The 23,526-nt window shown below is 46.8% G+C and overlaps 2 protein-coding genes across 5 annotated transcripts in view; one reads left to right on the forward strand and one right to left on the reverse strand.

The window, feature by feature from the left end:
- Positions 1 to 23,526, reverse strand: part of TMEM260 (transmembrane protein 260) — a 412,749-nt gene that overhangs the window by 202,475 nt on the left and 186,748 nt on the right. The window lies entirely within an intron of this gene.
- Positions 1,223 to 22,419, forward strand: OTX2 (orthodenticle homeobox 2). Of its 4 annotated transcripts, none has more exons than XM_083729326.1 (5): positions 1,223 to 1,442; positions 1,577 to 1,677; positions 10,022 to 10,273; positions 11,786 to 11,937; positions 20,755 to 22,419. In XM_083729326.1, exons 3-5 carry the CDS (start codon positions 10,177 to 10,179, stop codon positions 21,373 to 21,375), a joined length of 870 nt encoding a protein of 289 aa, XP_083585452.1. In that variant the 5' UTR covers positions 1,223 to 1,442; positions 1,577 to 1,677; positions 10,022 to 10,176; the 3' UTR covers positions 21,376 to 22,419. The 4 variants fall into 4 exon arrangements, with proteins under 4 accessions (XP_083585452.1, XP_083585453.1, XP_083585454.1 ...); XM_083729327.1 differs by having other exon boundaries at positions 1,577 to 1,673; XM_083729328.1 differs by having other exon boundaries at positions 1,577 to 1,673; positions 10,025 to 10,273.

Genomic DNA, 23,526 nt, shown 5'->3' on the forward strand with positions numbered 1-23,526 from the left:
CATGAAAATCCGCATCTTTAGAATACAGTGGTACCTCGGGTTACAGATGCTTCAGGTTACAGACTCCGCTAACCCAGAAATAGTACCTCGGGTTAAGAACTTTGCTTCAGGATGAGAACAGAAATCGCGCGGCGGCAGCGGGAGGCCCCATTAGCTAAAGTGGTACCTCAGATTAAGAACAGTTTCAGGTTAAAAACGGACTTTCGGAACGAATTAAGTTTTTAACCCGAGGTACCACTGTAATGAAGTCAAATGACTTCAAATGAAGGCTTGACTCGGACCTGTGAGGCCTTGAATAATTTTAATAATTTTATTATTTCTACCCAGAACCATCTGACTGGGTTTCCCCAGGCACTCTTTCGGCCTCTCTCCACTCTGGAAATACTTGCAGGGCCTAAACTCCGTGTCCACACACACACACACACGAAAGTCTTCATGATATACACAGACCCCTTCCTTCCTTCCTTCCTTCCTTCCTTCCTTCCTTCCTTCCTTCCTTCCTTCCTTCCTTCCTTCCTTCTTCACGTACCTTATTTTATTGTTTCTTTGTATGCCGCCTTTCCCCCCAGAAGGCCCCAAGGCGGTTCACAAAGAATAAACAAATGCATGCAAATAAACCGATACGATTATCTTGGTGGTTTTCGATGTTGCACTTTCTTCTGCCTTTTTGGTTTTTTTGCCAGCTAGATTCCTTCCCACACACCTCACTTTCTGATATTTACTTACATTACCAAGGTGCTAATCGTCCCCATCTCCCTCGCCCCCCCTTCCCTTTCTCTGCCCCATTGCAATAGGGTAACTCGAGCCTGGCTCGCCCACCCTGGGAACTGCAAGGTGACTTCTTCTCCCCAGAATATGTGCATGTGTGTTTTAGAATGGGGGGGTAGCATTTCTCATATATATATATATATATATATATATATATATATATATATATATATATATATACGAAAGCAAATATATATATATATATATATATATGACACACACACACATATTTTGTGTGTGTGTGTGTGTGTCTTTTTTAAAAGTAGCTGCTATTTGTTGTCTGATTGCCCCCCTGGCGACGCTGTGCCCTGTTTTTCCTCTTCCCCCTGTTGTCTGTTTTTATTCTCTTCCCTCTGGCTTAGATGTGTCAATCATTCCCTGCTTGCCATTGGTTGGAGAGCCCGCGTCAAAAAAGTTGCCCGACAGGCGCTTTCGCAGCAAACCAACCCGGGAGAGGGAGAGAGAGAGAGAAAGAGAGAGAGAGAGAGAGCGCAAGGGGGAGAGAGAGCGAGCGCGAGCCCTTCCAGCCTTCCGCCACCATTATTCAAAAAGTCAAATCTTACTCCAGCGCAACCTGCCACGACGCCCCTCCACTGTCCAGAGGGGGGGTTGTGGGGGTGCTTGGGGGTGCTTTTTAAATTTTTTTCCAAAAAAATATATTGTTTAAGAATCAGGTAGCATATTTTGCAAACCCTCCCCTTCCTTCCCCCCCAATAATCACAATAATAACTAAATATAAAATACAGCTTTTTCACTTCTGGAAGAAGGCGGAAGGTGTCTAACGCTCTTCCTTGGGTCTCTTTTGTAGGAGGAACAAACTCTGGCTTTGACGAACTCGGATAACTCGGCCGCGTTGTTTTGCCCCTGCTTTTTTTTAAACGTGAAGATTTTCTTGAAGCTTTAAGGTAAGTGAGAAATCTAACTATCTATCTGTTACCTTTTTTAAAAAAAAAAAGGATTGATGTTTTATATCTTGTTAATTTCATTTTAAAAGAACGCTTTAACCCTCCCTTTTAAAACCACGAAGCGTTTAAAAAAAGTAAGTTGCATTTTAATTTAATGGGACTTTCCTCTATCATTCCTTAGGGGAAAGGGCATATGTATATGTTTGTTCGTTTTTTTTAAAGAAGCGGTTAGCTCTTTCCCCTGGAATTACAACAGTACCAAACGTATCTCGCCTATAGAGTTCTAGAGATATTTTGTTTGTTTCCCTAAAAAGTCGTTAAAATGTCACCTTATTATTTCGATTCCGTTTTGCAGAACGACTTGAAACGAGCACGTTGTGTTTATTCTATTTTTGTTTTCTTTTTTAAGCCTCTTCGGCTCCGCCTGGGCCTTCTGGGTTAATTGCTTTTCTTTTCTCGGGGGCGGTGGAAAGAAAAAAATAAACCAGAATTTCCATTCCGAATGAAAATGCAAGGGATATAAAGCGGGGTTTGGGGGGGGCGCGGGGCGGACAGTTAATCCAAAGGCAACTTCTCAGCAAGCACTTAGGTTTACTCACGCCTCAAACCAATGCTGCCCTTGTTTACCCAGAAGTAAATCTCCCTGAATTCAATAGGCTTCTCTCCCAGTCAGTGTACACAAAATAGATTTGCTACCACCGTCCCTCCGGAGTAAGGGGTGGGGTGCGAAAACGGTTTCGCTGTAAAGTTTGCGGCTTAGCTGGCATGTTGTGAATCCAATATTTATTTTTCTTCCTTTCTTTGGGAATTAAATCCACCCGGCTCCCGGGTTACTGAGAAACCGGTTTCTCCCTGAGACTCCGATCGCTAGTCGGGGGTGGGTGGAGCGGGGGTCGTTTGGCAAACTCGGCGCTGGGTCTTCGAAACGCGCGAAGGAGACTCTAAGAATGGAGAGTTGGGTTAAAATGGGAGAGAGTTGAGCTAGAAAGGGGTAGTTGGGGAGGGGGCGGGTAAAGTTCAGAGACGTGGGGGCTGGCCAGGTAGGAACCAACGTGGTGGAGAGACTCCCCCCTCCCCGTTTTATCTTTCGTGCCTTCGTTGGTTTCATGGGCTACGGGTGTTGCTAAAGTAGCAAGCTTTGGGGTCGCACAACACTCTGAAGCAGGCAAGACAAGGAGCGCAAGGAAAAAATGGAGACCCCTTAAGCCTGACTTTCTCTCTTTCTCTTTCTTATGGTGGGTGGGGAAAGATATTCCATGCGGACCAGAAAAGCCGTTTTGATTTCGCTTGTGCAAAAAAAAAAACACACACCACCCTTCGCTGCGCCTGGTTTGACCCTGAGAAAGCGCTCGTGATAACGGACCCAGATTCTTTCTCCTGCGGAGCATCAGGCAACCGTTCCTCATCTCACCCGGATCCAGTTTGGTTTGCTTAGAAGGAAGCCCCCTTGGCGTCAGTGGGGTGGAGTCCCGGGGATCGTCTCCCTGGTGTGGGGCTGGGGGGGGGGCGCTGCGGCGGAGTAAACGCGCGAAGGATCGCGGGCGCCTCCTGCCCTGCTTCGCCTGGGCCTTGCATTTGTCTCCGAGCAATACACGCGCGCGTAACGCGCTTTTGAGGCGATCCAGCATTTCCTTAAAAATCACCGAATAGGTCTAAATGTTTTCCTAGAAGTAGCTCCTGAACGTGTGAGCAGGGAGATATTTCCTCCTCTTTCTTTTTAATTAAAAAAATTAGGAACTTTAGAGTATGGAATGGGCAAAATATTTTTGTTGCCCGAAGGCTTATTTGTGTTTTCTATTTTAAAGCAAACACGCTCTTCAGCGCGCAGCTCCGTTGCTTCCACGTAAGTCTTGGGTTTGCAATCCCAATGCGCGCTTCTCTGGGAGTAAGTCCCCCTGAATTCAGTTGGGCTTCCTTCTGAGTCAGCGTCCAGAGGATGGGGCTAGAAAGTATTTCACGTTTGTATTGGATGTGTGGAATCGGACGCACGCATCTACGCAAAAATATCGGAGTCGTATATGTTTACCTTAAATGAAAGCTTATTTTTTTGCAATCGGTTTGTCTTGTAAATTCTCGCGTTTTTTGGCACAGCTAAAAATACGTGGATTGGGCCGATAAACTTCTCTCCTTTGTAAAGGAAAAATAAAATATTCTCTGTGCTCTTAGGCGCTTCAACCTTTTAAAAAAAAGCAGTATATCCCATTGGAAACTACCACGGTTCTAAGCATCATTCCCTGGAGAGCCCGCCCATTTCAGCTTGGTTCTTATTGCAGGGAGAGCATGAGAGGCGTTTGGGATCGTGGCCCGCGCCTTCTGCGCCCTAGTGGGATTCGACTTTCCAAATCTTGGGTGGTGTTTTAAGTCCTAATGCAAAGGGCCCGAGGGAGGCCGAGCCTACTCACGTTTACTCGGAGGTAAAAGCAATGGGACTTCCTCTCGCTGTGAGAGCGTGGGTCAGCCACGTCCTCCGAAACCCACGTCCTAGTTAAGCGAGCAGAGAGACCCACTTTCGGGTTCCATCCATGTCTCCTCTGTTCCCATCAACAAACGGATCTTGGGATTTTTTGAGGACCGAAGGATCTAAGATGTGCATCTTCTCGCTCGGAGTTCAGTGGAGTTTACTCCCAAAAAAGTGGATAAACAGAGTTTGCAGCCTACGCCGAAATAAGCCTGCTTTAGCAAATAGCAAACGCCCTGGAGAAAAACCGAATTGACTAATTCGGAACGACGCTCTCTGTAGGTCAGAGCGCCCACCCTCCCGTTTGGGGCTTCCCAGATTTTCAGCCCGATGGGCTTTCGAAGACCCCAAATATTTTTTTTTTAGGGGGGATAGGGAACTTCTGACGCCTTCTTCCTCTTCCTCCCCACCCCAGGAAAGAAGTGCGAAAGTGGTTGCGCGGAATCCAGAACTATGGGAAGGCCCAGGGTTAGGAATATTCGCGCGGTTGAAATTGGGTTTTGAGAAAAAGATCGGTGTATGCATTTGTGAAAGGAGTGAAGAGAAGAGAAGTGGGGGAGGGGGAGAGAGGACTTTGCATTCATATGCTGTTTTTTGTTTTGTTGTTGTTTTCCTTCTGGGGAGTATTTGTGTCTGCAAAGAAGCATGGAGTGGAACGCGGGGTCTCCAACTGCTTACGGACCTGGTGCGCTCTCGGCTCGCCCCTCTGCCAGTCTATATAATGTTTTCTTTCATCGTCACCATGCAGAAAATTAATCAACCCAAATGATCCTGAGAGCTGTTGCAGGCGTCCCGTAATTAAGGAACGTGTGCCGCCCGGATTATCTCGTTAGTTTATCAAGAAAACATTTATTATAATTAATTCTTGGACGGGGTAATTATAATTGAGCAGGGACAGAGCAACTGGTACATGGGGTCCTTGAGGAGGGGGGGGGGTCTGGAGAGGGGGGTGAAGAGAGGGAGAGGCTGAAGCGACAGATTGCACGGAACAGCCGTTAGATCCACGTCTTCAGTGGACAAGGCCAGACAAGCCAGCTCACTCGTCCTTTGCTTAAACGGGCTTGACTTCGGATCAGGTAGGGAAGGCGAGGGAAAAGTTTTCCCTCCCGAAAGCTTTGCAAAACTGAGAGCGTCTCTTTGTCTCCATTAGTTTTAGCCGCGCCAGCCGAAGGGTGATTACTCAGAAGTAAGAATCATGGGTGTCAAGGAGGCTTGCTCGAGAGTAAGGTGTACTTGGGGTCGCAGCCTCGGCGCGCAAAAGCAAGTGTCTTGTTTCCACTCCGTGGGGAAAGTGTGTGCGCGCGTCTGGTTACCAGAGGAAAGGATTCCTCTTTAAAAGGAAATCACTTCTTTAGGTGAAATCTAGTGGATTTCTGGAGCACGTGGTTCTCTCCCCTCCCCCGGTGAAATAAATGGTGCTTCAACACGCTTGACTGGGGGCTGGATCGGGTCCAGAGCTAAAAGGTTTGCATGCTGTTTCTAAAGGAAACTTGAGGAGAGTTTGGAGGCCGTGAAAACAGGATCTGACTTTTTAAAAAATAGCGACGCAACATGATGGGCACTTCAAAACTTATCCTGTATATCTCTCTCTAACTAGCCTTTGGTTAAAAAAAGTATTGAGTTTGGGGAGCGGCGGACCCGAAAGACCCAAAGGGGATCTCCACCCGATGCATATTTACTCAGAAGTTAGTCCCACCTAGTTCAATGGGGCTTACTCCCGAGCAAGGGCGGCTAGGATTGCAGCGCAAACGTATCCATGCTTACTCAGAAGTAAGTCCTGCTGTGTTCCTTGTCAAGTGTGCACAGAATCGCAGCCTTAAACTGCAACCCTAAGACGCACTTACAAGGGAGTAAACGCAGTTGGACTGGGTGGGACAGATTTCCGAGTAAACACTGAGAGGATTGCGCCGATAATTAGTAGCGATTAAAGCGGCTTCAACGCGCTTCCTTTGAGCTGATCCTGGGCGCTGTAATAATTGTGTAGCTGACACAAGCTCAGCTGCCGATGACTGACTGTCGTTAATAATAATACAATGATAATAATAAAAAAATATTGCACCCCGATCTCTGGGCATGTTTACGCAGAGGTTTACTCCGTTCAGTAGGGTTTACTCCCGGGTACGTGTACTAAGGTGTTAAATCACTGAAATTAATTGCAAAACTGAGATTGACTTAAATGGATCTGGATAGCTATAAAATAAATGAGTAACAGCGCAGGTGTCCTCTATATGTGCTCTAATGTTCATTGGAGATCAGCGTTAAATACCTTAACTTTCTCAAGTATTTTTCTTTATAAAAAAGATGTATATAATTATATCTGTTTAATTTAAAAAAGGGAGGGAGAAGTTGATTTCACAAGCACTTTACCACCCTGAAGACATTTTCCTTACTTATAAATAATACTAACTTCCAAATGAATTTAGATTTTATGACAAGTATGGGATTGGACTCCCTAGTAAGCTCAGATATCTCCATTGGGCATTGTGGAGCTTCTGAATCACAGAAATAGAATTGGTAAAATGCGTATTAAGGCAAATGCACTTGCTAGGCCAGGCAAAATTGCTGCAAAATTAAGCTGGGAGCTTTCTCTCCCCCTCCCCCGCCCAAAAACTTGCCCTTTTGATTTCAGTGGGGAAACTTAAACGCCTGCCGAATTATTTCCCACTGATTGGAGGACTCTTAGTTTTAGCTGGCTTGGCCCATATATATTTAGAAACAGTTGCCATTAATCGGCTGTCTCTCTCATTTTTAATTCTTAAGACAAAAAGAAAATGCGCGTCTTCCTTTATGTTTAGGTAGGTATATATTTTAAAAATCCACATTAGAGTCTGATGCCTTTATTAGATCGACCAAAATATCACAAAGCAGTGTCTAATATGGCTTTTGGGTTTTTTTAAATGGGCTAACAGTTTGCCTATACTAGCTTAATAGTTTCTGGCAAAATTAATACACCGCAGGCGATCGGATGCTATGCATTTTCCTATACAGAGATATTCCTGCAGGACTCTAAGCCGCATTTCCCCACATCCTGGCTCCTTGAGACCTGAGCTTCCAATTAATACTTCTTTCAGGGCTCGCTGCGATCCTTTTCACTTTAAATTTGAGCGAATTGCTTAACATCTCCTCCATTAATGAAACTTGAGGGGGCGGGGAGGCAATTACTTAATCGACGTTTCCCCTCCAGCCTGGGTTCTCCAGTGCGGAGTTGGTCGACTGAATGGGTTCTTCACGCGTTTAACCTGATGAAACCTCTGGTGGATGAATGGGGACTCCTAGCCACAGGAGTGTGTGTGGAGGACCGCGTTGCGCCAGGATCTCGGAAGAACCTTCCTTGGATATAGGGGCGCATTCTTTCCAAAGTAAGGCTGCGATATCTTGCCCTCCCTACTTGAGAATCAGCCCCGCCACAGCGTGGATGCGGGAAACCATTTTAGCACCTCACGCGCCTGATGTGCGGTTGCCGCAAAAGACCCCTTTGCTTGTGGGCCGGAGCATACGGACGTGCACGTTCCCCCAGAGAGAATTTCCTTTGGGATTCTTGTGGTCGTCTGTATGGGCCCGCGTCCGTTGGAATAAATACGCGTGGACTCGGGTCCGGTGTATGTTCAGAACGACGCGCAGGTTGGGGCGTTGATTCTGTCGCCTCTGTGTGTGTGTGTGTGTGTGCGCGCGCGCGCGCGTTTCGTGACGTCATCGGCCTAAGTTCCAGGCTTCGCTTTCCCAGAGATGGCGTCATTATCCAGTTCCTCGCGGGGGTTTCGCTTGATTCTAATGAGGCTTTTGCGAGTCATCCGCCTGGGAAAGATTTGCCTCTGTGTAAATGGATCGGGGCTGTAAGGAATGGCGGTGGCAGACTCGAATAGATGCGCAGCCCAAGCCTCTGCATCCTTACTCCGAAGTAAGTCTCGTAAACTTCGGGCGGAGGTAAGGAATGTAGCTTTCCCTTGCAAGGAAGTTTTACGAAATGCATTAAACTCATCTTAGGCGTAAACTCCTGCTATTCTACTCACGCTTAACTTGGAGATCAATGTCATTGAGGTCAAAGGGCTTTTGCTCCCGAGTAAAACGTTCCTTATGGCTGGCCTACATAGCTCAGAGCGGGTGGGGAGCGGGCAGAAACGAAGTATAATTTCCATTTGGAATCTGGACCTCCTGTTAAAGTGGGAACAAATTAGGGTGGCTGTAAACTCCCAGTAATGGAAGCGGTTTTTATAAGATTGTCTTGGGAAGGGTTGAAGCAAGTTCATCAAGTCTGCTAAAGTTGGGGGTGGGTGGGAGAGATTGTGGGGATAATGTGGGGAGATCTGAGTTCAAAACTCAACTCTCTCCGCCTAACCTCGCAGGGCTGTGCAGGTGAGAATGTAATAACCTCGCCTTTTCCCCAGGAAGAAACGAAAATATAGAAATTAGATAAGAACGATTTATTAACAGCAAGCCATCCACACAATTCTTTATTTCCTGCACGAGCGGGGAGCGGGGCGGGGGGGGGTAACCTTTCCAACCTCCTCCTTCTCCTCAAATTTCGAGCTCATTAGATCCTTGCAGTCACCGATCTCCTTCCTTTAAATGCTCAAGGACTGGATCTGTCAGGAATAGTTAGCATCACCTTTCGGAATCCTGAGACGTTTTAGCGGCGGGGGGACGGAATCAATCGGACTTTGCAGGGAGGGCGGTTCAAAGGGCGGCTGACATCCAAATAGGTGTTAAAACGAATAAACACACACACCTCCGAAAGGCCGCTGGAGGGCGGGGAGAGAATTGGGGGGGGGCGAAGGAACGGACAATGCAACGGTGCAAGTTCCCTTATCTTTGTGGATTGGTCTCCAAACCGAAATTGGGAAGAGGGAGGGCGCCCGAGATGTCTGATTTCCTGCTTCTCACACACAGGTTCTAATCCTCCCAATTAAGGTAACCCCCTTCGCCAAAGATAACTGGAGGGGAAAGAAAAGAAAAAGATTTTCCCACTTCTTGCAAAAGTTAATTACTTGTTTGTTTAGCTTGCAACAAGCTCCCCTCCCCCCCCTCCCAGTATTTCCAAAGGTCTTCGAAAACTGGGGGTCTTTTTTTTGCCTCTAAATCTAATTAGCCCAAGTGCTAATTAGGGGGAAATTGCTGAAAGAAATCACTTCAGGCATGCAATGATAGAGGGGCTGGTGATGCAGGGGAGGTGTGTCCCCCCCCCCCCCGCTTTTCAACCCCAGCTTAGATCTTCTCTAAAAGTGGGCATTTTAATTCTAAACTTTTTTGGGGGGTTGCTTCTTCCCTTGCAATTGCAAAATCCGGGGTAATTAAAAAGCTTGTGGGGGGGGGGAGGTGGGGGTCCGGACAACAGATACGCTCTTTTGTCGTCGAGGAAAACGTGGAAGGGGTGGGGGGGCTGGGGGCTGGAGAGAGGCTTTGTTAGCGGCCTTATTTATTTAGCCAAGGAGTTCTTTGTGTCTGCGAAATGGGCCCCAATCAAGTTTGGTCGGAGACAATGAACTACTTGCTAAGCCCGGGGAAACGCAGGCGAATGTCCCCCCCCCCGGATAGCAATCCGGTGTAGCCATGAGTTGTGTGTGTGGTGTGTGTGTGTGTGTTTGTGTGTAGGGGGTGTTCCTAAAGAAGGAGGCAATTACTGTATATATGCACTGTAACTTTTGCGCGGGGGGCGGGGAGGACCGCTGGCCAGCCACGCCAAGGGATGCGCCCGCAGTGCGCATCTGGCGGTTTTGCAACCAGTTCTCCTCGACGGCGCCTCCTTTCAATCCATCTTGCAAGAGATCCTTAAAAGGACCTTTTCTTTCCTCCCCCTGCTAGCAGCCCCTTCATCTCTTTCACTCTTTCCTTTTATTTATTTCGCTCTTTCTTTCTTTCCTTCTCCCCTCTTCCCCCTCTTTTTGAAAACCAGTAGACCCGGGAGCTCCAGTCTTCCTTCCGAGGACTTCTCCGCCCGCCAGGCTCCTGAAGAAAACCCAGAAGGCGGGAGAGGAGGATCCGGTCCCCTCTTCCCATCCCCACCCCGGAATTTTGGCCATCTTTCCTCCACCCCGCCCCAACTTTAGCATGATGTCTTATCTTAAACAACCACCTTACGCTGTCAACGGGCTGAGCCTCACCACCTCCGGGATGGATCTTCTGCATCCGTCCGTCGGGTACCCAGGTAAGCAAAAAACCAAACCAACCCGGGGGCTTCCATTCAGGGAATCGGGACAGGGAATGATGGAGGGAAATTCTGGAAAGCATGTCGGAGTTTCCAGGGGGGGGGGGGGATCCCGGCTAGATTCTGGAGTTGTGGCTGCCTGCAATCTTCGATGAATACTTTCCAGGCGTCCGAAATGACTTCCGACGGCACATATGTTTAAGCGCCCTAGGAAAAAGACCAAAGGAGAATCGCCCCACTCTCTCCATCCCATCTCCCCAAAATTAGCATTCCATTTCCCCTAGGTGCGACAACTTTTGCGTAACTTTGTGGGTTTCCTGGACGGCGCGTCCGCGGAGACTTGATTTATTTTATTTGTTTTTTATTTTGATTCTGACAGCTTGCTTGGGGAGGAAGGGGGCTCCAAACTAAAGGACCTGGAGATGGTGACCCTGCGCGGGGTGGGGGGGTCCTTCTATTTGGATGGAGAAGGGCTGAGGGCTTGTTTCGGGTAGAGAAGGGCTTAAGAGAATTCTGCAGCCGCGGTGATAAGATCCGTCATCCGCGAATGCCTCAGCCCGAATGGAAGCGGGCTTCCTTCAAATGCGAGTCCCGTCTTGTGCTCAAGTTTGTTTACTCTCAGGGCGGGAGGATTGTAGCCTAAGTTTTGAGCTCTAGTGCAAGGCCGGAGGTTGCCCCGATCCCAATTATTGGTGGGATTTTTTCCCTTTCCTTCGCTCCAAGACTGCTTTGGGCTCCACTGAAATCCGCGCGGCTTACTTATGAGTAAGGCGTTCGGCGTCGCTCAGTGAGGCTCCTCGGGTCTGCTGAAATCAGGGTGCCATCCCGTACACACTTACCTGGGAGTAAATCTCATTAAACTCAACAGGACATACTTCCGAGTAGACGCGCACCTCCTCTGTTCACCAGGCCCACTTAACAGGACCTTAGGAGTTAAGGTTAGACTTGTGCTAGAACCCCACCTCCCGGGCATGTTTACTCGGGAGTAAGTCCCGTTCCGTTGAGTAGGGCTTTCTCTCCCCGGGTTGGCCGCGCAGCCCGATCCTATTAAGCCGAGCGGAGTCCCTACTTCTCTCTAAGGATTCCCACCCACCCCGGGGAACGTGGTTTTCCTCTCTGTGTGCGCAGATCTGCGAGGAATCCGAGCGCCTCCCCTTGAAAGCCAGGGGGACATGCATAAGGATCGCGACGGCATAATGCGGTCCTTGGCGCCCTTCCTTGTTAGGAAATTTAGTGAATTCCCTGGAGCTTACCCCTGAGTAGACGTGCAGTTGGAGCCCTTACGTCGTGTTTACTCTAGAAGAAGCCTCCTGGCGTTCCGGGTGGGGACTCGTTCCCGTGGGAAACGTGTTTGGCCTCGGGATTGCCCAAAGCCTCCGGCTTAACGGTCTTGTGGATGGGCGCGCGCGCGCGCGAGCGCACGAGGCGAGTTTGCCAGTCGGGTGGAGTGGGGGAGGTGGTGGTCTCGCTGGCTTCTTCCCCTGAACCCCTATGGTCGTTTTCTTTCCCCAGCCACCCCTCGGAAGCAGCGGAGGGAGCGCACCACTTTCACGCGGGCGCAGCTGGACGTCCTGGAGGCCCTCTTCGCCAAGACCCGCTACCCAGACATCTTCATGCGAGAGGAGGTTGCGCTCAAAATCAATCTCCCCGAGTCCAGAGTCCAGGTAAGCCGAGGAGGTGGCGGCGGCGGCGCTCCTGCTGCTTGTGGGGTTAGGGCTCTCCCTGTCTGAAGGGCCGTAGCTCAGCGGTATCTCCAGAGGGAGAGAGACTCCTGGCTGAAACTGCCTCCATTGGTCAGTGCAGTAGATAATGTTCTGCTTCTCTAGCACCCCAGAGGTATGGACAGAACAAAGCGAGGAAGCATAGGATGTCGTCTTATACTGAATCAGACCACTGGTCCATCTAACTCTATATTGTCTACACTGACTGGCAGCAGCTCTCCAGGGTTTCAGGCAGGAGACACTCCCAGCCATGCCTGGGGATGCCTGAACCTGGGACCTTCTGCATATAGATCTGCATATAGTCCTTGCTTCCAGTGTACCATACACACTCCAAAAAAAGTGAAGGCAGATTAAACAGGGGTCACACACACCCATTTCAGATTAGTGTGGTGGGCAGCAGTCAAGAGGTTTGAATAGGGGAGAAATAAATTTGATAGCCCTTCGTCTCTCATCCTGCCTCTCCCTCCTCACACACAACAGTCCTGTGAAGTAGGACATGTGGTTACCATTCAGGAGAACTTGTGTGGGTCTTCAGGGTGTCTTGAGTTTGATGTTCCAGGGTGCCGTCTGATTTCCAGGAGGGTGAGGTGGAAGATTCCCAGCAAGGCTTTAACCACACAATCTGAAGGCACACGAGGTCACGGTTTTGCTTTGCTGTTATTAATAAGATCTGGAGCTGGTCAGTGCCTGCCTGGGAGCCACATCAAGATGCCACCTTGCGTTCCACAATGAAGGAAAAGCAGGATATAAAAGTTAAAATACAGCAACAATAAATAAATCAATTTTGGAATCTTTGATTCCTTTCCCAAACCTCATACAACTTACAGCAGGGTTACTCGTTCACGTTTTGTAACCTGCCTATTTTTAGAAAAAGAAAACTCACGCATTTAATTGATTATAAGAGAAGGAAGCTAAGTACCCATTCATCCAGCTAACTCCTGAAACACAGGGTGGGGAGGGGCACCCATCAAATCTCCCCAGATGATGCCCCTGAAATGTAGACCTTGAAAGTACAAACCCAGCATGCTCTCCCTCCCCCCTCGCCCCCCCAAGCTCTTGATTTTATCCCCACCTCTTAAGACACTACATTAAAAAGAGAGAGAGAGAGTTTAAATCTAGGGTGATTTATGCATGTATTGAAAGGAGTAGCGGGTTGGAGTGATTTGCAAATGACTGCAAATGTATATCACCTATAGATCAACTTGTTGTGCAGCAGGAGCCATGGTTGGTTCAGCATGCTCTGCCCAGAGCCAGGGGCTAGCCCTACCATGAGACAAGGAGAGGCAACCGCTACATGTAGCAGGTTCTGGTGGGCTTGGGGCCGTGAGAGCAGCCTCCTGGCACTTCCTCCTAAGCCCTAGGGATCAGGGCAGGCATGGGCAAACTTGGCCCTCCAGATGTTTTGAGACTGCAATTCCCATCATCCCTGGCCACTGGTCCTGTTGGCTAGGGATGATGGGAGTTGTAGTCCCAAAACATCTGGAGGGCTGAGTTTGCCTATGCCTGGATCAGGGTCATTTTCTTCTGTTGGAGGACATTGCTGTGTGTTCCATACAGTTTGTTGATACCTTGGAGACTGCTGTCCCATTGCGGATGCTGAAAGAAGATCCATGCTTTGGTCCTTTGCTCTGAGGTCCAAAATTTCTTGGGTTGGCCCTGTCTGGGGCACTCAGTGTTAAATCTGGTGGTCCACTTCTGCCACCATGTGCTCTGGGCAGTGGGACATGCAGGTCCTTCGGAGATGGTGTGTGTGGGGGGGAAGGGTTTGCAGACCAGAGATCCCAGGTTGAAATGATTTTGTTAGGTTGCAAGGTTAAAATTCTTTCTAAAATGTACAAACTATTACTGGATGAAGGAGGAGTTGCTCAAGTCATCAATGATTTAGTTGGGCTAGGGATATGGAACACAATATTGATTTAAACTTATGGGAACATCTATGGACAAACAACTTCAAATTCATGGCATGCTATACTTTAAAGGAAAACCATCTAAAGATGGTCCACAGGTGGTATTTAACACCAAATAGTCTGGCAAAGATGTTTAAATCATAGAGTGATAAATGCTGGATTACACTGAGCGGATGTGGGAGGCAATTCCTAGGCCCTCTGTGGCTTTCTATATTTTATTTTCATCTTATGTTTATGCCGCTCCTTTCTTCCATCATGGAGCGAGTGGTTCCCAGGTAGTTCTCCCACCCAGGTACCGACTGGACCCAGGTGGCTGCTGCAACACATGCCCTTGACTCTCTAGTTGGCCTCGCCAGCTGTTTTGATCAGAATTGAGCCCAATTGCCTTTAGTCCCTCAACCCATTGGTCCTTGAGGTGACAGGCCTCTGTATCTGTCATTTAAGAGAAGGAGACCCTAATGCTAAATTATTGACTCCCACCCCAAATGACTACACACATTGTGTATTCCGCTTTGAGTTCACACCAGATTCCTGAACCGTAGAGAGAGAGAGAGAGAGAGAGAGAGAGAGAGAGAGAGCGCAGAAAAGATCTCCCTCCACTGTTCACTTCACATGGTTGATTGAAACCAGGTGAAATCCACCTCTATTTAAACTAAATTGGGGAGAGAGCTGTTTTGTCATTGGCTACAGTGGAGTGTGTCTGCTGCTGGATGAAATAGGTGCAAAAATGGATCCGTGGTAGTCTGACCCCAAAGCTGAACTATGCCGCACGTGTCATTTGGGAGCTGTCCTGGGAGAAATGCAAACTCTGTAATGGAGGAAAGCTTTCTCCCTGCAGTTGACCATAAATGCAAAAATGATTCACACAGAATGAAATGTTATATGAAAATTTAAGCCTAAATCCAGATTACAGTGTAGTGTTACACTATAGCTGGGGTTGCCATGTGTCCTCTTTGTCCAGGACAAGTCCTCTTTTTCAGGGATATAATGTCTGTCCGGGTGGATTTTTCAAATTTGCCAAAATGTTTATGGCGCTACTTTCTATATGAGACATAGACACAACTGGTGGTTGAAGACTTTCTTTCCTCTTCGCTTCTCCTGCCCCGCTCAGCAATATATCACAGCTTCTATAGCCCACATATAGTAGGGGGTATGTAAAATGAGAGGCGTCATAGCCTCCTCTTTTTTGATTTTCAAAATCTGGCAAGCCTATCACATGTGCGCTCACTCTCTGTATGCATGCTTTGAAGATGCATTTTGTCTACGGTGTCATACTTGTGCATAGGGTATATGTGCAATATATAGAGAGAGGGCTGTATGGACACACGCACCCCAAAAAATCCCTCCTCCCAAACACCAGCCGTCTCCAAGCCCCTGGATCATAACATGATTCAATTTACATAGAAGTTTCCCATGACTTTCATGTATACATTTTTACCCTTTGAAAGGGCTCTGAATTTTGAAGCAAAGACCACTTAGTTCAATGAAGCTTGCTTTTCAGTAGTTATGGGCTGAGCTGCCTAGATGTTTGCAAGAAAGGGTGTGTGGTAGACATGTCAAAAGATATGTGCTTTCATCCCTAAGAGACACTTGATGAAATCACCTCTCTCACTAATAGTGTATTCTAAGCAACAGGAAGCAGCAAGGCGAATTTACACCATAGACTTATACTGGTTTAATAGCCTTTCACTCTCCCTGGGAAAGTCTGGGAACTGGAATACAGATATGTCTGAAAAAGGACCCTTAGCATCCCTATTAAACACAGTTAATTACCACGTTAAACAAGTGTATAAACAATATGTTTGTAGTAGAAATCTGCCCATACTGGGAGGTAGAGGAATCAGTTCTACTAAAAACCTTTATTCATGCTTTCATTTTTAATACCTATTCCAGCCTTCGTCAACCCGGTGCCCTCCAAACGTTTTGAGCTACAACTCCCATCAGTCCCAGCCAGCACTTCATTGATGGGAATTGTAGTCCAACTCAACTGGAGGGCACCAGCTTGACTTTTTCAAAATATATTTCTTTGAATATATTTGATGGCTGCTTCACTTTCACACAGGTGCCCTCCAACCGAAACTGCAGCTAGTTGTAGCTTTCCGACACCTCTGCCTGTATGAGTGACGTGCATGCTGCAATTCTGTTTTACATTTTTAAAAAATGTGCCGAAGGTTTGCCGTATTTTTTGCTCTATAAGACTCACTTTTTCCCTCCTAAAAAGTAAGGGGAAATGTGTGTGCGTCTTATGGAGCGAATGCAGGCTGCGCAGCTATCCCAGAAGCCAGAACAGCAAGAGGGATTGCTGCTTTCACTGTGCAGCGATCCCTCTTGCTGTTCTGGCTTCTGAGATTCAGATTTTTTTTTTCTTGTTTTCCTCCTCTAAAAAGTAGGTGCGTCTTGTGGTCTGGTGTGTCTTATAGAGCGAAAAATACGGTAATTAATATGAAGAGACCACTAGTCCTCATTGGGATCAGCCAGACTTGGGGGTCTTCACATTATGCGCAACAAACCTCATGGCACCTGAGACAGAGAGCGAGGAGCCATGACAGCTTTTTGGCACACAAGTTCGTAAAATGCATTGCCTTCGAAACGCGTGTTTGCCACCCACAACATGGTACAGACACAACCTGTAGAAGTCTTTCCCCACCATCTGTACTGTAGGATCAGAGAAAGACCCACTTCCTTCCCTGCTGGAGGGGAAGGGAGATGTCTGTGTGCGCGGTTCAGTTTCTACTGACTGCAGAGGGAAGCTCCCTTCTGCAAATGGCTGTTCTCCATGCCTTGTGGAAGTTGCACTTGATGGAAACGCTCAAGGCTTTCCGACTGCTAATAGAGGCGATCTCTTGCAACGGAGCAGCCTTCTCTTCAATGCTCTCTCATAGATGAAGCAGCAGAGAGCAGTCCTGTTACACTCAGGGCTTGTCTACGCTTCTGTTTTTTTAGCACTAGATCAGAACAGACGGCAATCTGCGGAATAAATTGCCATTCTAATTCAGCTCTGAAGTTCGGGTTTCATGGGAGAAAGGGGGGAACAGAGGATGAACCCTTAGTGAGAAATTTGGGGAGCGAGGTGGCCAACCAGGCAGGCACCTGTCCTTAGTGCTGTAGCTCTGAAGCCACTGTGGTCCAGTGACTGTGGAACATAACCTGCTCCGAAGGGTTGACCACAAATCAGCACGCTTTTAATTCTGTGTATTTTTGCCTAGATTCTATTTTTGTATTAGGTAGCTGAGCAATCAAAGAGATAAGTAAGAGGTTAATGGGATGTGGCTGCTTTCTTTAAAGACAAATCTGCCTAACATTTGCAACATTAGTAGGACTTACATTTATTTATTTTGGGGTTTTCTATTTAGAACTGATCAATGTGGACAACAATATACCGTATTTTTCGCTCTATAAGACGCACCAGACCACAAGACGCACCTAGTTTTTGGAGGAGGAAAACAAGAAAAAAAATATTCTGAATCTCAGAAGCCAGAACATCAAGAGGGATCGCTGCGCAGTGAAAGCAGCAATCTGCCTTGCTGTTCTGGCTTCTGTTGATAGCTGTGCAGCCTGCATTCGCTCCATAAGACGCACACACATTTCCCCTTACTTTTTAGGAGGGAAAAAGTGAGTCTTATAGAGCAAAAATCACACAATGAGTAAAGCGAACTTAGCATGATTATGCACCACCAAAATTATTTCTTTTTTAAAAAGCAGCAGTGCCTCAGTAGGCTATGATGCCAAACATTTAAAATGCTTGCAGCCCAGAACAATATTAAGAAGCAACATTTACTTTGCTATTCAAAAGCAATATTTAGAAGAGGAAAAAGCAGGAAGGATATAACACATTCCTCGGCTGCTTCTTTCCTTCCTCTCTTTCCCCCCCCCCCTTCCTCCTCCTCCTCTTTTTCCTGATAAGCAAAACTTTTAGTATTCAAAATTAAAACAAGCAGAAACCACTGTGAAGCAGCTGGTGGGCAATGGCCTGGTGTACCATGACCTGACCCAGACCCCGTCGTCATTACCTGAGGCCCTTCTTTGTGTGCTTCCTCTGTGAGAGGTCTGGAGGGTGGGAATATGAAAAAGGACCTTTTCTGCGGTGGCTCCCCATTTGTGGAATGCTCTCTTCTGACGCCTTTGTTACATATCTTAGGGGCCAGGCAGAAGCACGCCTCTTCTCCCAGGTACCAAAATGGCAGCATGAAACAGCGGTTGTGTTGAACTATTCTGCCCACGATTTGGGTTCTATCATAGAACCCTTTTGCTTCTGTCATCACTAAACCAAATCGGTGACTCCGCAACTTACACACTGGCTGTGGAATATTTTTCCTACTGAACCTAGGCAGGTACCCACAGGGGTTAGCTTTTGGAGCTAGCTAAACTGTCAGGGGTCCTTTACCTTTACCTTTAAAAGCATTCCACTAGGCCTTTTGAGCTGGCCTAATACTGGCCTATGCTTGGGAAGGACAGATGGAGGAACGTTATATACGAAACTGAGTTCTGATTTTTATTTTTATTTTTTTGCCGGTGTGGGTGTGTTAATGGCTGTTAGTGATGTAGAGTTATACCTCGTGACCACCCTTTAATCAGGTTACGATGAAGGGTGGAATTAACTGGGGAGGGAAAGAAGGAAGTTGTGTGTATAATATATATATAATAATATATAATATATTATAATAATATAATATATATTATATAATATATATATAATAATAATATAATAATAATATTCTTTATTATTTGTACCCCGCCCATCTGGCTGGGTTTCCCCAGCCACTCTGGGCAGCTTCCAACAAAGACCAAAAATACACTCAAATATCACACATTAAAAACTTCCCTGAAGTTTTCCCTATGTAAGCTATCCGATTTGCAGTAAATTCTATTAACTTGGGGTACATTTAAAAAGAACACCCCTCTCCCAGTAGTCTAAAATGGTACAATCCTGTCCAACTGCTCACAGCTGCCTTGCACAAACCTAGCCTCCATCTTATAGCTTCGGGCGGTAGAAAGTCATGACCCAGCCTTGGGAAGTCAGGGAGTCCAGAACATCATGGAGACTCAGGGTGGCCTTTCAGAGGACTGCGCCTCTTGGATGGTGCAAGGGTGTTGTGTTCGAGGGAGGAAAAGCTGGAACTGGCACACATACACAAGCACACGCCGCATTTGAAACCAGGCTGTTTGAAAGCAAATCCCATTGATTCCACTGGAGAATGCTTTCCCTTGCATGCGCCTCGGATGGAGGCCTTTAATGTCAGTCCAACCCTACTGTGACTCTGAAGGGGAAGCAGGGAGAGGGTTACTCAGCTTCCTAGCTGGTTGCTCCCCATTCAAAGACCTGATCCTGTAGGTGGGCTGGAAGAGGAAAGAATACGCAGCTCATTTAAAAGAACAAGCATGCTTCCCTCCCACCCAATTGCTCCTTTAATTGTTAAAACCCCCCTCCCTTTCTAATACTCTGTTCTTTTTAATTAAGGGCTTGACTTCAATAGGACTTAAGTGGAGGTCCTTGGGGTACCCTAAGCTGGCAAGCTCACGGGCTTGGGAGGGGCTTCTCTCCTCTCCCCCACCCTTTCCCCAAAGTGGCCTTCTTAAGCAATTGGGTTTGCTTAGTTCTACATGTGAAATCACTGGTCGGAATCCCCTGAGGTCAAGCTGGTGCCATATAGGAACTTCCAACTCTTACATTCCTTTTAGTGGTCTGAGATACAAGCATTGGTGATGATCCCTTGCTGCATTAATGGTGTGGAGCTTCTCTTGCCCAGTACAGAAAACCAGTAATTGGGGAGTCTCAAATATGAGGAAGCTGAGAGAAGGGGCAGAGTACAATGGAACAGTCCAATCATATCTGGCTGCTGAAGACTCAAATCTCATGGTGACCATCCTTGGTCACCTTGACTCAAACCGCAGCTCTTGGCTCCCACTAACCAGTCGCAGGTGATAAACCATCGCAGAATCTCAAATTGCAGGCTGAGAAGCCTTCAAGCTAGACATGTGTTGGATTTGCTTCCATGTTGCCACACTACCATCACAGCAATCACCATATTTTTCTCCTTCAGCTGAATAAATACTGTATTTTTTGCTCTATAAGACTCACTTTTTCCCTCCTAAAAAGTAAAGGGAAATGTGTGTGCGTCTTATGGAGCAAATGCAGGCTGCACAGCTATCAACAGAAGCCAGAACAGCAAGGCAGATTGCTGCTTTCGCTGCGCAGAGATCCCTCTTGCTGTTCTGGCTTCTGAGATTCAGAATATTTTTTTTCTTGTTTTCCTCCTCCAAAAACTAGGTGCGTCTTGTGGTCTGGTGCATCTTATAGAGCAAAAAATACGGTAAATATCCTGCTTAGGTAAAATACCCAAGGAATTTTGATGGGAGCAAAGAAATTGGGAGGACTAACTGACAAGTTCACCAAAAGAATATTAAGGCAGGTTATTCGTTGAGTTGGATTGTAGGTGTTGTCTGCCTCTCACCAGAGCCTGCTGTTCTTTGAGGGGTCCAGGTTATGCTAAAGGTAATCTTTCCATTCGATGAGCAAAGCTGATCAGATTTAGGATTAGAGTTGTCACGAAAAGCAAAGTTTGGAAACAAATATGCTCCTTGCTGCCTGAAACCTGCCGTTCAAACCACGCACTGTGTTGTGGTGAGCCAACGTTGACTCTTGACCTGCTCAAAGAAAGCGCACAAGGAATTTTGAAGGCAGGAAAAAACAGATTTGATCAGAGCGGTGGCCTTTATCCATGGAATTCCACCTGCCCTTAAATTCTACCTTCTAGCTTGAAATCAGAGCCTTTGTCGCGTACAACTTTGCTGCGATTTACATGACTAACGGGCGTTCTTCTTCTGTTCCCGCTTTTTCCTATTGGTTTTCCAGGTGTGGTTCAAAAACCGGCGCGCCAAGTGTCGCCAGCAGCAGCAGCAGCAGCAGAATGGGGGCCAGAACAAAGTGAGGCCCGCAAAGAAGAAGAGCTCTCCAGCCCGAGAAGTGAGTTCAGAGAGCGGGACCAGTGGGCAGTTCACGCCTCCAACCAGCACCTCCGTCCCTGCCATCTCCAGCAGCAGTGCCCCAGTGTCCATCTGGAGCCCTGCTTCCATCTCCCCACTGTCTGACCCCCTGTCCACCTCTTCTTCATGCATGCAGAGGTCTTACCCTATGACCTACACTCAGGCTTCTGGCTACAGCCAAGGGTACGCGGGCTCAACCTCCTATTTTGGAGGGATGGACTGTGGATCTTATCTAACCCCTATGCACCACCAGCTCCCCGGACCAGGGGCTGCCCTTAGCCCCATGGGCACCAATGCTGTTGCCAGCCATCTCAACCAGTCTCCGGCTTCACTCTCCACCCAGGGCTATGGGGCTTCAAGTTTGGGGTTTAACTCGACCACCGATTGCTTGGATTATAAGGACCAAACGGCCTCCTGGAAGCTAAACTTCAATGCTGACTGCTTGGATTATAAAGACCAGACTTCCTCCTGGAAGTTCCAGGTTTTGTGAAGACCTGTTAGGAACCCTTTTGCGCTCGATGGTGATGGTTGATAACAATAAGGATCGTGAAGATGTTGTCGGGACAGACGAGACACTGCCCATGGCAGGGCGAACATTCCAACTTGTAGTCAGGTCTTTTGGTTTTAAATTAAAAGAAAAACGCGAGCAGGACGCAAGTAAATAAACAACTGAAAGGACAAGAAAGACAGTGTGCCGTGATCTATTCTGCTGATTTAATCTCTCGCTCAGAAGCTCTGGAAAGAAAGAGAAGGAAGGACACCTTATGGGGACAGACTCACAGCCCACTATGTTCTTCATAGTTTTAGCCTATTTGTTGAGTTCCTTTGTCTGAATGGGATGGAAGATCTTTCCAACTATGGGCCAAGTTTTCCGTGGGGTGGGCTGGATTGGTTGTGTGTGTGTGTGGTTTGTTTTTTTAAAGGAAAATGTCTAGATTTTTTTCTTTTTTCTTTCTTTTTGTGTGTGTATGGGGAAGAAAACACACCCCTTCCTCTCTTCTCCTCCCCAGTTTGTCATCCAACCCTTTGGTTCAAAACATTTTTTTAAAAAACAAAAAAAAATGGACAATGTCTATATCTCTCTCTCTCTCGAGCTCCTTTAATTGCTTCCGAGCCAGCGTTTGGCAAAGTTGGCCACAGGAGAATCCAGGAAACAACACAAAGAAAGAACTCGGTTCAGAGCAATGTGGGGTTGTGAGTCTGATTGTCTTAGCTGCACTACTTTATTTAAGAGGGGGGAAAAAATAAGAATAATGTCCATAAGGAGTCAATATGTAGTTTTTAAGAGACAATCAGTGTGTGTCTTATATAAATGGTACATATGTGGTTTTTAATCTGTGCTAGACTTTAAAACTGTGATCTCCTGTATTGTATGCAACCATAGACCCCGTGCCAGCAGGGGCTTCTGCTGTGATTTTAAATAGGTTATAATTAACAGTGAAATTTGAGCAAGTGAATTACATATGACCACTTCTCTTTCTTTCTCTCTCTTTGCTTTCTTTCTTTCTTCCTTTCTCTCTCTCTCTTTTTTTTTTTTAAAAAAAATTGCCTTTCACCAGAGGTAAACTGCACTGAAAAAAAAACACAAAAACAAAACCCTTTTTACAACAAACTGTCTCTGAATGAATGAATGAACCACGAGATTTGGAAAACAAACCCTGTCAATAGATCAAAAATACAGAAGGACTTTTAAAATTCATCTGCTTAACAATAGCTTACTGTTGGGGGAGGGGGTAAGGAGACAAATATTTAAGACATTGGTCAATTGCTCTGACCTTGAATTTCCAAAAGGAGAAATTCATTGTTGTTTTTAATGCTTGCAGATGTGCAATTGAAAAAAAAAAGAGAAATATATGCATAAACCGTTTCTTTTCTGGATTTGGCAGATATGTATAATTATATTAAAATTGTTCTAGCACAAGCATTGGTCGTGTCTTCCGGTTTCCTTGCAAAGGCACTTTTTGAAATCTGGATTCACTTTTTTTGGGAGGGGAGGAGGGGGATCCAGGAAGGGAGAGAATTGGGTGATGGGTTAGGTAGGTCAGGGTATCTCTTGCTAGGCTGTAATGCCAGGAAAGATATAGATATTCAGATAACCTTCCTGTGATTCGTTTTGGGAACATTTGTGGGTTGCCAAACCAACAAATTGATCTCTCCACAGCGGAGACAGGAGACAGGAGCCAGATCTTTGATTCGGGGCTATTGGGTAATTTTTTTGTGGTTAGGTTAACAAATGAACTGGACTTCTGTAAACGTCTTTTTTTGTGGTGGGGTGATATTTGTTAGGGCAGAGTAGAAAGCTGTGGTGTGTGTGCGAGTGGGACTTTTTTGTAGATTAATTTAGGGGGTTGAAAGGGAGAGGAGGGGAGATGAAGGAGGGTGGGAGAGATCCTGGGGAGGGGGGAGGGGGCGAAAAGGGTGTTTGAGCAGCTCCTATAAACTTTCTAAGAAGGGGATAGGATGTACTCGGAACAGGAGAACCAGTCACGCAGAAGTGATGTCCGGACAAAGGAGTTTGGAAAAAGTTTTTGAAAGCTATGATTTCTACAGCTGGACACAAAAGACCCTCGAGCGCTCCCCACCGCCGCTCCCCGCCTCCCCCCCCCCAAACTGCTAGGAAAATCGTTTCCTCTTCAGGGCT

Source organism: Podarcis gaigeae, assembly GCF_964106915.1.
Source record: "Podarcis gaigeae genome assembly, chromosome: 1".
Classification (NCBI taxonomy): domain Eukaryota; kingdom Metazoa; phylum Chordata; class Lepidosauria; order Squamata; family Lacertidae; genus Podarcis; species Podarcis gaigeae.

Excerpts from the sequence above, each read along its gene's own strand:
- OTX2 (XM_083729326.1), top strand. The coding sequence starts at position 10,177 with ATGATGTCTTATCTTAAACAACCACCTTACGCTGTCAACGGGCTGAGC. Across the intron at positions 10,274-11,785 it reads TCCGTCCGTCGGGTACCCAG|CCACCCCTCGGAAGCAGCGG; the intron begins GTAAGCAAAAAA and ends TTCTTTCCCCAG. Across the intron at positions 11,938-20,754 it reads TCCCCGAGTCCAGAGTCCAG|GTGTGGTTCAAAAACCGGCG; the intron begins GTAAGCCGAGGA and ends TTGGTTTTCCAG.